Source organism: Parasteatoda tepidariorum, chromosome 6 (assembly GCF_043381705.1).
Source record: "Parasteatoda tepidariorum isolate YZ-2023 chromosome 6, CAS_Ptep_4.0, whole genome shotgun sequence".
In the NCBI taxonomy this organism is placed as follows: domain Eukaryota; kingdom Metazoa; phylum Arthropoda; class Arachnida; order Araneae; family Theridiidae; genus Parasteatoda; species Parasteatoda tepidariorum.
In genome coordinates this window covers 4,582,972-4,598,607 of record NC_092209.1, presented here as the reverse complement: position 1 = coordinate 4,598,607, position 15,636 = coordinate 4,582,972, and the positions used below count along the sequence as shown (strand labels likewise).

Below are 15,636 nucleotides of genomic sequence, written 5' to 3'. Positions count from 1 at the left end.
ATTCATCTATTTGAATTTTGTTTAAAAATAAAATTTTAAAAAAATATTAAATAGTAGTAAAAATAAAGCACATAATACTGAACATACCATTGTTGTAAATAAAATATATATTTTCCATTATTGTAATAATGCTTTTTTATCCTACTCTTTTAGTACGTAGATCTTATTTTGTAAGTGCCTATTATTTTCTTGGGCTCCTGTTTTTCTTAACCATCTTATCTTTTTTTTTAGGGTACTTTATCATTATTTCTTCAACTATATTTTCTTTTCGTTATCTTTCTTCGTTCTTCAAGATATTCTTTAAGAAGAAATTTCTTTTCCTGATATGTCTGAGAACAAAAGATATCCACAAAATTCTATGTGGGTGGATTAATATTATTTTTTTACATCTTTTGTGAAACTGTATTTTATTCACTTTTTACAGTGTCTGGTAACAGTTTATTAGATTTATTTTTTTACGCACAACAAAGTATTGTACGCTTCACTTCACTTAAGGTGTGTTTTTTTTAATTGATCATATTTCATACCTACCATTTTTCTATCTTATCCCTTAATACTACTTTATTTTGATTTAATGTAGTTTCTTCTCAAGTAGTGTCCTGAGGTATTTGTCTTAAAAAAATTATTAATTCAAAAATTATGGGCTCTTTTTTTAATAAAGAAATTGCGTAAATTAAAGCTGTATGCAGTTTAAAACAGTATAGAGTCATGTCGTTGAAAATTTCATATTCTCTCTTAGGGTGCCGTGGTGGCTCAGGGGATAGAGCGCTTGCCTCCCAACGAGGTGACTCGGGTTCGATCCCAGTAATGGCTGGAATTGTAATTCCACACCCAGCTCGCACCGGCCACTGTGCTGACGTTAAGTAACCTAAGTGGTAAACGGATCGTGGGTTAGAGTCCCCTTTGCCGTTAGGCTAACCGTAGGAGGTTTTCGTGGTTTTCCTCAACGAAGGCAATGCAAATTTCTCCCAATACTTGATCCAGGAGTTCCCTTATCTTCTGGATTGGGTTCAAAATGACAAGGCTACGGAGCTGAGCATTAATAGTCGTCAACTCAAATTTGGGTCGGCTGTTCAACGACGGTTATAAAATAGTCTCTAAAAATGTAAGCAAAACACCGGTCTAAAATTTTAAGCTCTAGCAATAATTAAATTTAATTTACCGTAAATATTTTAGATTAAATTGATAATTCCGTCTTGTAACAGGAATTAACATAAATTTTTGCAAAAGGTTTCTTAAAATATCTCAACAACAAAGGAGACATTTTTTTTTCAAACGTAAAAGACCTGTTTTTGACATTCATGATGTTAACTGCGTCAAGTATCGCTAAAAAAATGTTTCTTTTACAAAATATCTCTTATTTTTTATTGGTAAACATCTAATGTTGAGTTTAAATACGGCGTTTAGTTGATAGCATCTTTAACAAATGGCCACAACAGATAAATTATATTTTATTGCGTGAAAGATTTTTTAGAAAAAGCAATTTAGTGTTTTGATGCATGTCCAAAAAAGCTTCTAACGGAACCGCGCTATAACTTTTACAGATAATAGATTGAAGTAAGAATTTATTTATATATCAAAAAAATAATTTTTCAAGTACTTAAGAGGGCCTTCCGCTCCAGACTGAACTAAGCTGTCGGAGGGGTGGAGACAAGGAGGGAAAACTCTAAATATGCTTTTAATCTTTTTTATTCTTCAATTAAAATGATGATAATATTTAATCTATTTTATAATATCTTTCGAAATCAAAATGGGCCAGCATCCAAGGTTTCGTGGCCAAAATTAGTATTTCGATAAAATTAGTTTCAAAATTTGGGGGTTTTATGTGCAGGTAAATTGAATTCATAGCTAAAATTTTGAAATACACTAAAAATACCCCCCAAAAATTGGCGGCTGAAATATGGCGAGCAAAAATAAAAGAAATAATATAGTACGTTTAAATAATTAAATATAGCAAAGAAAATATAATTATTTTCGTAATTTTATGTTAAAAAGGATAAACAAATCATATTTCCGAAGTAATATTACAAAATAACGCGAAAACATGAAAATGAAAACATAATTTTTGGTTTTCGGTATATTTAATCCACCTTTGCAATACGGGCAAAATAGGGCAGGTTTTTTCGAAGGAAGAAATATCAAAGAAGGCAACAAAAAAGAGTTTAGCTAATTACCTCGTGGAACTTTTTGGAATTAAGTTTCGAAAATCATTCAAACATTGTAAAATGTCAAGTGATAAGATATAAACTATAAGTTTGCCACGAGTATTAACTAATCCAACACATTGAAAAATTGTACTATAATTTCAGACTAATTTCTCTGATAAAAATGTAACAGTAAGGTCAAATTCCTATATATATTTCTGAAAAAAAAATTTAAAAGTTACATTAAAAAACATTTTTTTAAAACATATTTTTCATTACATTGTACTCTCGTCACTCCAAAAAGTAAATTATAATGTTTGGAATGATTATGAATACTTTATTTGGGCTATATTAAAACTGCCTACACATATTTAAGTTGAAAATTTTAATTTTTGACTTTTGGCCAAAGGTCTTCTGGCCCACAGTGGATATATGTAAAGTAGCCCTCACAAATACAATTTTAAATACTAGGGGACTAAGCCCCCCTTTTCGCGTACACTCACCAACCCCCATAATTGCTTCGCAATAGTTGCTATTCCTTGGCATAAAATAGTTAAAATTATTCCACTAAAATATATGTACTAAAAAAGAACTCTTGTGCCACCACTTCCCACGTCCAAATATTTCCTTTAGTACTAATATCTTTAAGTGAACATAATTTTTTTTTTATACGTAATCATTTTTTGAAATATTATTTATTATAGCATTATTCGATTTTTATATATGGGGGATTCTCACGAATTCGGACCAAAAAATTTCTTCAAATTTGAAGTCTTCAAAATAATCTAAGAATTTTTTTGTATACTTCTTTAGCTACACTTATTAATATGTTATAGACAGCAGTGTAGTTTATTGACATTTGCTCGAGAAAAAAAAATGAAATAGAAATTCAACAAATCTTGAATGCCAGCAAAATGACATATTACCTTACAAGTTTAAAAAACAGTCATTTTAAGTTAATAGTAAGTAACTCCACTTAAGCCTTTATGTTAGATGGACCATAAATTGCTTAAATTAATTCTTTTTATCCACTGTAGAAAGAAACAAAAAAAATTTTGTTGCTGATATGTGCAGAATAAAATTGTGTATTATAATCAATCATTAAATAAATAAATAACTTTGATTACATCCAAGAATATTACAATCATACATAAACTTGGTATTAGGTTAATATTTGCTTTCCCTCTTTACAGTATTAGCAGTTAAAAAGAATTTCTGATAACACTTCAATGTCCTGGCATTTATAAGCCAGGATAATGACAAATTCGCCATTTTATAGCATATAACTTTACTTTAATTTAATATTTTGGCCGAAGACGTTTATATTCTGCAGAAAACAGTATTTCTTAAAATAACTCAGATAAATCTATGTAGTTTTTGTTATTAATGATTTCAAGAAGCCAGGAAAATGACAGCATAAAAGCCTACTCTCCTTGAAAAAATTTTTGAAATAGGTTTTGAACCAGAAAGTTGGTTCTTTATTCATGCAACAAGACATGTTCAGATAGGAGGGTATCTGATCAATCTATTAACATAAGATACTGATTCCTGGCGCTATCTATTTTGGTTATAAATCACTAAATAAAAGTAGCCAGGAAAATGACAGATTTTCATGGGACAAACAAATTATTGACAGAAAAAATTATTTAAAAGGAAGCTTTAGTAAACCCTCTGCGTATATTCCAGAAATGCTTATATAGGATAAGATAAAAAAAAAATTAGATTTTGAAAAATGTATGGGAAGTTTTGAAGCTAGTTATTATTGGAAATATTATTCGGGACATGACTGGAAAATGACATTTTGATATTCAATTAAATTTTTTAAGTACACAAAACAGTCAATGCTAGTGCAAAGTCATTTTAAAATGCTAACAGCAATGCTATTTATTAATTTTTTTTAAAAAAAAAAAGTTCTTTTAGTATTAGATTTTAGAGCAAGGGACAGTGAATTTCATGTTTCGTGAGAATCACCCATATATTTAAACTTTGGATATTTTCGATTCTCTACTTATTTTTTCTGACAAAATTATGCAATCCAATTCTGCAATCAGTATTTTTTGAAAAGTGTATAATTTACATGCAGTTTTCTGTTTTTACATTTGTGATAAATACATATGTTTTCGTACAATTAACGTTATAAAATTTTTTAGCATCATCCAAATCGATTTTCATCAATTTGAACTGCAATAAAAATTAAATCTAAAAAAACTGAGAAGCTTGTTAAATTACTTACTCAAAACTACAAATCTGCCGTGCAAGAGAAAAATCAACGTAAGCGACGAAAAGGAAAACAATATCAGTTGAGATATTTATATATTAGGAATCTTTGTATAATAAACTACATATTGCAGAAAGAAATTTTTTTTTAAATAAATTTTGTTTTATCAGTTTTCTGAAATTCTATTTCAGCGTTTATGATATTATCGATGGAAGGAAAATAGCTGTAAAGCCACTTTTCTCGAAATAAATCGTAAAACACTTACAATGTGTTTTTTTCTTCCTCCCCCCCCNTCCCCCCCCCCCCCCCCAAATCGCACAGCAGAAATCGCAGCCTTTTATTGCTGTTAAGTTTTGGAGAAAAATTTATAGTTATGCAGGGATTCTGAAAGTTAGAAAGAGCTGTTTCCCTTGACCTAATAAAGCGACCTCTTTATTTTATTTTTTAAACTTTTTTGAAAGGTATTGTTCTATATAATAATACTATGTCATCATCAAAAGTTTAAGTACAAAAAAAGAATATCGAAAGAATATAAATTTAAAATTTAACCAAAAAATCCGAAATGGCGATGGTAAAGGCATCTTAAGTACTTTTTTATGAAATATTTATGTTGCGAAATGCTATTATCTTACGCATAAAATATAGAATTGTACAAACAATACGCAAAGCTGATAGTTTCCCCCATAAAATTGTTTTAGATAATCAGGTTTCCAAAATTCGATGGGAAAAAAAGTTGTTAATGCTATTTTAATTTTATTCGAAAAATAAGTTGCCAAAGTAGGGAAAGAACGGTTTATGACCGTAAAAGCTGAATCCGAGATAAAAACGAATTTCAAGACGGACCGAAACTTTTTTTCAACTGCGCGTCCGTTTCCACTGTGAAATAACTCTCGAGTAGAACCAATTTTTTACGTTATTTATTTGTCAAAATATGGAAATTGTCTAAATTGTAAAATATAGCGATTCAATCGTGTTTTTTTTTACATTTTGAGAACTTCCCAGGAAGGTTCCTTAAGAATTTCGAATCTCGTAAAAAATTTACGAACTAGTCATTTTTAATGAACGTATCGTTAAACTTCAAAAAAAAAAAAAAAAAATATTGTATTAAAATAAGACTGCTGAATCCTTGCTTTTTATGCTTACTGTTTTAGTTATAAAAATATGTTAAACCATTTTATTAAAATTTGTTTTTCTTGTTAATCAAAAAAATATTTTGCCCCCCAACCAAAGTTTTATGTAATTTTATTTAGAGTGTGGAAAAAAACGTTTGCTACAAATTTGAGTAGTAAAAAATTTTTTTAATTTCCGACAATTATTTTTTAAAATACTATGGTGAAGAAAGGACTCGTTTGAATATAATGTTTTTGACAATTAACTCTTTCCCTCTTCTTCAGCAAAACACGAACACCTTGCATACAGTCGCAACATAATCTTTTTTTTTTTTTTTTTCTGTTTTAAATTTTATTTTTCTTGTTGTAATATAATTGTAGGAGTTAAAGGATCAAATTCAAATGACAAAAAACAAAATTTATGTTTTAATTCATTTTACTTATTGAGTTGAATATTTAAAAAATTTTAATTTTTTTTCTCTGAATTTTTGACCTCTGAGCCTTTTCAAAGAAAATTTTTCCCAAATACAACTTATATTCCAAGTATGAAACTTTTCTACACCTAAATTTTTTATATCGCTTTAAAAAAAAATTCAAAATAAGGGGTTTTTATTGTCTTATCTTAGCATTGCCCATACCCTTACCTTTGTCAACAAAAGTTAGCATATTACAACCTACCCCCCCCCTCCCCGTTGTGTGCTTACGTAATATTTGAACGCATCCCCCAATAAAACTGAATATTAAAAATTTGTAAATAATAATAGTGAATATTTATTGGTTTATAAAATGGTGTAGTTATAGTATGCTATAATTCATATTAATATTTTATTACCCAATGTTTTGGGTTTACGACCATTATTGTTCAACTCCATAGCCTTGTGATTTTAAACCCATTCCAGAAGACAAAGGAACTCCTGGATCAAGTAGTGGGAGAAATTTGCCGTCGTGGAAGACTTTTTTGATAGAACCAACCCGCATTTTCGTTACATGGGGAGGAAAACCACTAAAACCTCCCACGGTCAGCTTGACGGCAAGGGGACTCTAACCCATGATCCGTCAGCACTGTGGCCGAAGCAATTCGGATGCGGAATTCGTATCAGCCAGTCATCTCTAGAATTCGAACCCAGTTCACCAAGGCGAACGCTCAATCCCCTGAGCCATCACGGCTCCAGGTATTAATATTGAGTTCATTACGTGTAAGTCGTTTCAAAACACTGAAATATTGGGTGCTATGGCAAACAAACGTTAAATAAATGAATTTTTAAAAAAATCCGCCTTTTGATCTAATAGGGTTTTTTAATGCTCCAAATGATTTAAAACGCTTGAAACAAATAATCACCACTTATACATTATTTTTCTCTACTATTTCTCCATCATTAAACATCATTTGAATATTTCTTTTCAACGTTAAAAAAAAAGAGAAGGAAAAAGAAAAGCAATTTATAACTGAGCGGTAGTCATGTCAAATTAATTAAGTTACATCAACTATAAAAGCTGAGTTTTTCCGGTTACTCTACTCCAATCTATCGTTTTATTTGTGCGAAGAGGATGCGAAGGCGTTCGTAAACTAAGTACTATTTGAATAACCTTGCCAAAAATAGAAGGGAAATAAAAACACTTAACTACTGGCTTTCTTTTTGGCTGTGTGCCGGATATTTCATTCTTAACAAAGTCCACCGCCTCTGTCATTTTACGAATTTTTTTCATTTTTATTTAACTAACTTCTGACCTAGATTAAGAATTTTCTTTCATTTCTGCAATAGAATTTGTGTTTGAATGGTTGCTACTTAGAATTCCTTTTCATTTGACGCCAATGTTCAGATCATACTCTATCTGTAATAATACCGATATTTGTGAATCTGTACTTGATTAAGGGTTATGCTAAGTTCAGATATATTATATATTTCTTCAGTTTAAAATAATAATAATTTTGATTAATTACAGAAACGAGAAATCGCTTAATTGCGATCACTGATTACCTATTGGTCAAATTTTTATCCTCTGTATAAACGTTTTTAAAACTCCATAACATTTTAAGTAATGGGTTGCAAAAACTGCATCAATTTATGTTTTCTGGATTGGCTTTAAATTCCGGCCAATATACGTTTCTTAAAACGTCAAAATGTTTCTTCCTTTTTCTCAGTACTCATATTTGTATTAAAATCACCGGTCAAGACAGTAATTTGAAATAAATTAACTATAAAGAGAACACAAAAATACTTTAAATCAATGTTATGTTAAAACATTAAAAATACACTCTGGTGAATAAAAAAAGAAAAAACTCAGTCTGGAAAGCGATAAACTTCAAGAAATTCCAAAATTATCGTCTGCTTTTTTTAAATTTGATTTTGTGCTGTTATTTTACTATTGCTTACGTTAGCCTGGATTTTATGATTTTTACAACTCTTTATTTGTGATTATGGTGTTGATGTTGATCTAGTCATAAAGACATAAAGTGTTATGTCATGATAGTCTTAGAAAACCCTTTTTCCCAATGAGTATGATACTGAATGTGATTCTATGTAACATGCCTTTATCGGAATTTATTATACCTTTGTTTTAAAATGTATATGTTTGTCGTTGTGGCCTACCCCTGACAAGATCCATTGGACCGTTAACCCTTAGAAAATCGAGAACCAGAAAGGGGGAAGCGTATAAGTCTTCCCTGAAAGACCCAAACAGTCCAGGATGTGTTCTGCAGAGGCCTTCCTAGCCTAGACTTCTAAGATCCTCCTGCACTCAATGAACGAGACTCTTTTTGTGTCTTCTTGCTAATCTTTAAAATGCCTTCGTGAGTTGTTTAGTTTTAACTGGCGATCCTCTGCCTAAACCACAAGTGAACCCATGAATAGTCCGCACGCGATGGACGATGCAGCATCAGATTCTGGAACAACATAGTCATAAGAAGAAGGTGAATTGCAGCTTCTGTTGTTCTGGGGAATTTGAACACCATAAAGGTAGAAGTCTGTCTTGGCTCATGGTGGTGTTCTTATTAGTTTGGCACCTACCCTTCAGCCTGTCCGGCTTGGGAGACCCTAGCAAGCTACCGCTGGTAAAGACCTCCGCGTCATTGGTGCTCAAGCCTCTCTGCCCCGTATATGTTTATGAATCTGTATTTAGCATATTTATCTTTTCTAATATAAGGTACATATTATTTGTTAGTTGGCAACGCCTAATGTAACTTCTATGAATCTGGTAGCATATAGAGAAAAGGTGTAAGCAACAGTATTGTTCCCCTAATTATAAAAAGTTATGTTATCACTCTCGTCACTTTATTTAGTAATTATTAGTACATAATAATTAGCACATGTGTGAAAAGTTTTTCGAATATCTACTCTAACATCTTCTCCAGATATCGCGAAAAGTGAAAGTAACATTATAGAGCTCAAACTTATGACCGCTCTCCTGACTGGATCATGTTTTCGAAATTGCGGCTACCTTCCATATTTTGAGGGTCAAAATTCCAAATCGGTTGAAAAAAGTGTTATTTAAAAAAAGAACGTTTATGTGTATGGATAGTGATTTAGATTTAACTCGTATAACTTAAGCTGTGAACTCTGTCTTTAATTTTGCTCAGCTTAATCCCATTACTCGTAATGTTAAAAATCGCCTGTAAGAAAGAAACGTATTCTGTAAATAGACAATGCACCTGTGCTTGATATTTGTACTAGCAGGAATATACTTTTTTTAATTAATTTAAATCTTTTTTTTAAAACTTTTTGATTCAAATTTTTTTCCGAAAATTTTTGTTTGGTGTGATTTGGTGAAATTTTTATGAGAAAAATTCTCTTATATTGATAAAGTTTTGATCATATATTTATTAAAAAAAATCTCTTTAAATTAATCTAAACAATATGTAGAATTTGTTTACCAATTTTCGTCATTAAACCCTCTAAACCAGTGGTCCCCAACCCCCGGTCCGCGGACCGGTACCGGTCCGTGGATCAAATGGTACCGGGCCGCACATTTCATTGAAACTGAATTTAAATTCCTAGGTTTATACCAAAAATTAAAAATATCTGTGTTCCATTATTTCATTTATTTAAAAAAAAGGGCTCCCGTAGGTAAAGAACATAACTTTTTTAACATTTTAAAACGATTACCCCTAGTTGGAACCATCTCATTGCGAAGATACAAGCTCAGGATTCCCATTAATTTATTGTTCTAGTAAATTAAAATGTTAAATCACTTTATATTTATTTTTTGGTGTAACTGTATTTTATTTTGAAGGCGTGTTTAAATACAATTAAATTACAATTATTAAATCAAAATAATCTAAAATATAAACAATCAACGTCCCCACCCCCTCCTACGGGCCGCGGTAAAATTATCAAACGTTGACAGGTCCGCAGTGATAAAAAGGTTGGGGAACACTGCTTTAGGGTACTAAAAGCAACTATAGGTTTCCCACGTTCCTTAAAAGTCCTTAAATACTGCTTAATTTTTATTTTGGAAAATAAGGGCCCTTAAAAGTACTTAATTTTGGTACAAGATTTTTAAAAGTCCTTAATTTTTCTGCATCTCTATTACTTGATAGGAAAATTTTTCTCAGTCTTCCAAAAATATTTTTAAAAAAGTCTTTCTTTTATCACCTAGAATGAGACCATGCATTAAGGGGTAGAGCATTAAATTTCTGTCAGAATTCTGTTTAAATTTTAAAAGCTTTTATATTGTTATGAAAGCATATTTATACATTTTGATAAAGAAATAAAAACGAAACTAAATGCAGTCGCGAATGCTTGCTTGAATCCAATGTTCGAGAACTAGCGCACTACAAGTAATGAAACTACTGTAGTCGTAGTTCTTTTCGTAGTTTGTTGTGTAGTAAGCTACTTTTTAAAAAACACTACTTTTACACTACTTTTTTAAAAAAAGTAGCGTAGTAAGTATTGCGATAAAAAAAAAAACAGTAGCGATTTCTAGAAACTACTTTTAACGACTATTTAGTAAAAAAATACTGATTTTAACCTAACTAATTTTTCGAATTTGATTGGTCCGTCAACGGAACCAATGAAACTTACCCCGTGGCTGCAGCTGAGCGTTAAAATAAATGGCGTATTTAGAGGCATTTAGGAAATTGAAAATTTTCCTAAAATTTTTTTACAAAATGTTGATAAAAAATAACTATAATTAATAAAAATTTGCATTGTACGTAAATTAAACTAAATAACTACAATTAGGAGAACTTAGCATTAACATCATTAAGTTACAATCGAAATAATGGAAAAAACTGGTATAAGTTGAGTATCATAACTAAGAAAAATTAAAATGCGCATAAATGTAAACCAAGGAAAAATTGAAACCAACATTAAAACATTTGAGAACTTATATTTAAGAAACATTTCGCAATGTTTATAAGAAATTAATAATAATTAATAACTGAACATTAGTAACATAACATAAATTTAATAAAATAACTGCAAACTAAAATTATTAACTAACATTAAGTTATAATTCATGGAAATGTAGGATTTTTAAAACACCGTTTATATTAAGTGATAAATATAGAATTATTTTACTTCATTTTTGATAAATTGTCTGAAATTAAATAACTTAAATTAAGAATAAATTTTTGAAATTTTAAGATAATAACTTTCAAAAAATCACGTGCTTTCCTCTACTAATCAGCATTATAATCAGCTTGTTATAAATAATTTGCAAATAAGAGGCGATAAAGGATAATCCTCTAGCACCCCTCTCCAAGCTTCATCTTAGTTCTTCACCCCTCCGATTTTAGTAGTCACTACATTTTAAAAAAATTAGTTGTAGGTAACTACATTTGTCACCAAATAGTTGTGATTGTTGTAAACTACAAAAATAATGTAGCTTTTCCGACCACTGCTTTAACTTAACATCAAATCAAGCTTTCATATAATAAAGGTAGTATGTTTTGATATTTTATTTTATAACCGTGGTTGAACAGCCGACCCAATTTCGAGTTGACGACTACTAATGGTCAACTCCGTAGACGTGAAATTTTGAACCCATTCCAGAAGACAAGGGAACTCCTGGATCAAGTATTGGGAGAAATTGACCTTCGTGGAGAANATTTGCCTTCGTGGAGGACTTTTTTGATGGAACTAATCCGCATTTGCGTTACATGGAGAGGAAAACCACAAGAACCCCCCACGGTTAGCCTGACGGCAAGAGGACTCTAACGCATGATCCGTCTACCACAGAGGATATTTCACGTCAGCACTGCTGTCGGTGCAAGCGGGATGCGGAATTCGTATCGACCAGCCATCGCCGTGATCGGACCCCGGTTTTTGAGTGCTTAAAAAGCACTTAAATGGTGCTTATTTTTTGTTGAAAGATTTGGCTACGCACCCTGTTCTAAAGTGATATGTGATATTTTTCGTTTTGGGTTTGGCATAAATAAAATTTTCTTGTTTTTAATTCACTTAAGAAACGTATAGTTTTTAAAAAATTTTAATTTTTATTAATCTTTCTAAAGTGACATGAGTTATGGTTTTCTTTTTTTCAGATTTGACTAAAACAAAAAAATTATTTCTTCCGTTTGGTTTGTTTTCTTAAAAAAAAAAAAAAAAAACAAANTCCTAGGTTTATACCAAAAATTAAAAATATCTGTGTTCCATTATTTCATTTATTTAAAAAAAAGGGCTCCCGTAGGTAAAGAACATAACTTTTTTAACATTTTAAAACGATTACCCCTAGTTGGAACCATCTCATTGCGAAGATACAAGCTCAGGATTCCCATTAATTTATTGTTCTAGTAAATTAAAATGTTAAATCACTTTATATTTATTTTTTGGTGTAACTGTATTTTATTTTGAAGGCGTGTTTAAATACAATTAAATTACAATTATTAAATCAAAATAATCTAAAATATAAACAATCAACGTCCCCACCCCCTCCTACGGGCCGCGGTAAAATTATCAAACGTTGACAGGTCCGCAGTGATAAAAAGGTTGGGGAACACTGCTCTAAACAATTCGAGTAGTTAAAGATCGAACTAAACAATCCAATAGTAAACATTAGAATGAAGCTAATTTAGCAGAATTAGTGTATTTTTACATTCATGTAACGTTAATGTTGACTAGATTCTCAGAAATTGTTTCGTGATACTTTCTTTAATTCAAGAGTTTGTTTCCCATTTTACTCGTTATTTACTAATTTTTTTTTGCAGAAATATTTCTAGTTTTGTTAGTAAATTAAACGCAAATAATATTAAATATAAAATTTTTGTACAGTTATTTTATTATTCAATATTTATAATTTAAAAATAGCGTTATTCCATTAAAATGAAAATTCAACCCCACTACCTCTTTCCTGTGCTAGTAATAAAAAAATGCTTATCGTTTTGTATTGTATGCTTTCCGTTTGATAAATATCGCCTGTTTAACTTTATTTGTAACTGAGGACCGCAAAAATTGCGTCACATGTCAAGTATTTTCTTCATTCATTGGTGCAATCATTTTGATCTTTTTTTCTATTTTCTTTTCCTCCTACAAACAAATATGGCGTTGTTTCGAGATAACGCTATCTCTAGTGTGTTATTTATCTCCCCGGTCAAGGTGTAGCTTCTTTAAGGAAATGTCTGCTCGATGTCCCTTTCTATAAACAATGTATCTGAATAAGCCTGTCCGGTATAATGGAAAAGTTGTTTGTTTCTTGAATGGAATTAACGGATAATGATACCAGGAACAGTCAGTACCTGTGATTGGATTACTCGTTATTGGATTTTTCCTGTCCGCTGATGGTTTGTGATAAGCCCATGAAGGGCACGAAATATCAGAGTATTTTACCTAACAATGCTACTAATCCTGGTTAGTATTGTATTTTCTTTTAATCATATATAAACGCATTCCATTGGAACATATTCTTTCAAAATTCTTACCTTTCCTCACATTTTTCACTAGAAGAGATTTTTATAAGTTAAATAACTGAATTAAGTACAAAGAGAGTGTTCGTCAAAGTTTATTTTAATTGTCTTTAATTATTAAAAAAAAATATTTTTATTAATATTTTCCCTTTTAGAGCTTTTATATTGAATATTAAAAAAGATTTGAAAATACTAATTTCTATAGAGCAAAATTGAATCGCCATTTCTGACCGATGGCTGTTAAAAAAATTTTAACGGACATTTGTCAGAATCCCCCCTTTTTTTCCGAAAATGCACCCCGTGTACATTTTTTTCTTCTGGAATTCGAACCCGAATAAGATGACCCAAGCTCGAATCGTGCCGACGTAAACTATCCTCAGAGGTAGACAGATCATGGGTTAGTCCCCTTGCCGTCAGGCTAACCGTGGGCAGTTCTCGCGGTCTTCCTCTTCATGTAACGCAAATGCGGGTTAGCTCCATCAAAAAGTCCTCCACGAAGGCGATTTCTCCTTATACTCGATCCAGGAGTTCCCTTGTCTTCTGGATTAGGTTCAAAATTACAAAACTACAGAGTTGTACATTAGTCGCCGTAAACCCTAAACTGTTCATCGACGGTTATAAAAAAAAATTAAAATTAAATATTCACGACTAGAAAATCCTGGAAAATATATTGGAAAATTTAAAAAATTCAGTTTAATTCGATCATTAAACAATTGTTCAATTAAAGGATACTAATTGAACAACGACGTCTCCAAAAATGCCCAATTTACCTGTAAAAATAATTTCCGTGATATGTATTTTTATTATACATATTCTACGTGGTGCTCCTCAACCATTCGATCCGTTAAACTTTAAAATGATCTAGTAGTCCCCTTATCTCCCTGGTGTGTTTAAAACTACAAGGTTATGGGGTTGAGCATTCATAGTCGTCAACTCAAAATCGAGTCAGCTATCCAACTGCGGTCATAAAATAAAATAAGTATGGAATATTCTAAAAATTACTTAATTTCGCTTTTGGTTTCATAAAATGTTACTTCGTTTCTGAAATGAACCTTTAAATGTTAACCCTATTTTCAGAAATGCCTCTCATAATTAATATCAAGTTTTTTAAACTTTGTAATATTTATAAATAAATAAACATTTAAAAGTTAAATTGTTATACTTTAATTCTATTATTGAATAAAATCAAGTACGCTATCCATAGCCTCACGAATAGAAGGAATTTCGAGTAACGTAGAATATTCCAAATTTTATCAAATGTATTTATTGAAATGTATTTATTCTAAGCAGATATGCGGCTCGTCGAAGCGATTCAGGTTTGAATCCTTGCTATGGCTGCTCAGTTTATGTTCTACTTCTGGCACTCGTCAACCACATTGCTGACATAAATATATCTGGATGATTTTCGTATCGTGATCTGTCGTGCCAATTACAATCGCCAAGGTGCCAAATAGAATTTTCAACTTGACTTGCAATTTTTTATTTATTTATTTTGTTAAAGTGTCTCGTGAACCACTGCCCGGAAGTTACCAAGACTTGACGATTTATTCTGCCACATATACGGAAATCTCCGCAATATGTTTCGAGTAGGTAACTGATTTTAAATTAGACTTCTCCTGGTATCGGGCAAATCATGTGAGATTTTCATGATGTTTTTTCGCCATGCATTCTCAAATGCGGCTTCATTTCACTCAATTTTTCCATTAAAAGTAGTTACAGTGCTTGATCGAAGAGCTCTTTTGTCTTCAGGGTTCGGTTCAAATCCACAAGTCTGCGGAATTGAACATTAATCAGCTGGTGATAAAATATTGTATTAAATAGTTAATGACCTATCGCCATTATTTAACGGGAATTCTCTGTTTAATGGTGCTGAAAATAATGTAAATAGATAAATTCTAATCTGTAAGTACATTTTCAGTTTTAATGGGAAGGAACGATATTGGTGGTTGTACCTTTTGTCTTATTTTTAGAAAGTGGGGAAAAGGGAACATTATTTATAAACCTGAAAAACACTTGTACTCTTTTCTCGACAACATCATTAGTGCACGTGTATTTAAAACTAGACTTTAGATAAAGAAAAATAATCTTTTTTAAATTGCCGTCATTATTTTGTTGCCCAATAAAATTTATTATCTGTCTCGTTTAATTGTTTCGCTAAACATCCTCTTTTTCTTTTTAAGAATTTTTTTTTCCCCAAAAACATTTTGTTAGTATATTTTTAATTTGAAATAAAGTTTCATGCTTTTTGTCTTTCCTTTCGGGTTTTTTCTTGATGTCATTAAAAACATCAAAATCTTTATTGTTTAAGATTTTAAAATAAAT

General features: G+C 30.9%; 1 protein-coding gene across 3 annotated transcripts in view; it reads left to right on the top strand.

Annotated features, from left to right (window-relative positions):
- The window catches only part of LOC107447625 (probable phospholipid-transporting ATPase IM), a 187,480-nt gene that overhangs the window by 120,616 nt on the left and 51,228 nt on the right, over nt 1-15,636 (top strand). The window contains exon 1 of one of the 3 annotated variants that reach the window (XM_016062577.4): nt 12,940-13,258. The exons of the other annotated variants lie outside the window; for them this stretch is intronic. Within the exon in view, the coding sequence (XP_015918063.1) occupies nt 13,189-13,258 (70 nt within the window). The 5' untranslated portion in view covers nt 12,940-13,188. Of the gene's footprint in view, nt 1-12,939; nt 13,259-15,636 lie in introns of those variants that run through there. 3 annotated transcript variants of the gene reach the window in all.